At 72.3% G+C, this 922-nt stretch overlaps 1 protein-coding gene across 1 annotated transcript; it reads left to right on the top strand.

Annotated features, from left to right (window-relative positions):
* Positions 1-5: 5 nt before the first annotated feature.
* Positions 6-919, top strand: ETH_00038140 (uncharacterized protein; the record flags this gene model as incomplete). The annotated part of the gene is made up of 1 exon (XM_013375610.1): positions 6-919. A coding segment is annotated over one exon (914 nt), but the record flags the coding sequence as incomplete, so codon positions are not given.
* Positions 920-922: the final 3 nt, after the last annotated feature.

The raw sequence follows: 922 nt of genomic DNA, 5'->3' as shown, positions 1-922 counted from the left end.
AGCAGCAGCAGCCGGCGCAGCAGCAGGCGCAGTCGCCGCCTGCGGGGGAGGGGCAGGGCGCGGCGCCGCTGAGCAGCAGCAACAGCAACAACGAGCGGTACTTCTGCCGGCCGCTGTGCTACCTGGAGGGCGACTGGTACTCCTTCCCCGCCGCGCCCGCGCCCCCGCAGCAGCAGCAGCAGCAGCAGCAGCAGCAGCAGCAGCAGCAGCAGCAGCCGGCGCGGCGCAGCAAGGTGTGCGGGTACGTGATGGAGCACGTGCCCGACGCGTGCCAGCTGACGGTGCTGGCGTGGCACTTCCACCGCAGCATCGACCCGCTGGGGACGCTGCGGAAGCAGCAGAAGTCGCTGGCGGCGCGGCGGCTGCTGCACCTGTGCCGCGAAGTGACGCAGGCCTTCGGCTTCGTGGCCGCAGAAGCCAACCTCTTCGCCTTCGACTTCAACCCCAAGAACATCCTCGTCTCCGTCCGCACCAGCAGCACCCGCACCCGCACCCGCACCCACACCCACACCCGCAGCAGCAGCAGCAGCAGCAGCAGCAGCAGCAGCAGCAGGAGCGCCGTCGAGCTGGCCCAGCTGGCCTTCCTCAACCCGCGGGCCGCGGTGCGCGTCGTCGCCATCGACCTCGACTGCTCCCTCGCGCCGCCCTTCTCGCTCGCCGCCGCCGACCCGCTGCTCCTCGACTGGGGCTGCGGCCGCAGAGTCGTCTACTCGTGCCCGCACGTGCCTTCGCTGCTGGCGGCGTACATTCTGGCGGTGCTGGCGAAGAGCCGCCAGCTGTCGCAGTTCGTCGCTGCGGGGCTGCGCGAGGGCGCGGCGCACGCGGCGCTGCTGCGGCGCCTCCGCGACCCCGCCAACTTCCTGCACTACTGCCAGCAGGTGGGGGGCGGGGGGGGCGCGCTGCAGCAGCAGCAGCAGCAGCA

Source organism: Eimeria tenella, genomic scaffold (genome assembly GCF_000499545.2).
Source record: "Eimeria tenella Houghton genomic scaffold, Eth_scaff2902, whole genome shotgun sequence".
NCBI classification, from domain to species: Eukaryota; Apicomplexa; class Conoidasida; order Eucoccidiorida; family Eimeriidae; genus Eimeria; species Eimeria tenella.
The sequence above is the reverse complement of the archived record's forward strand: the minus strand, read 5'-3'. Positions and strand labels throughout refer to the sequence as shown.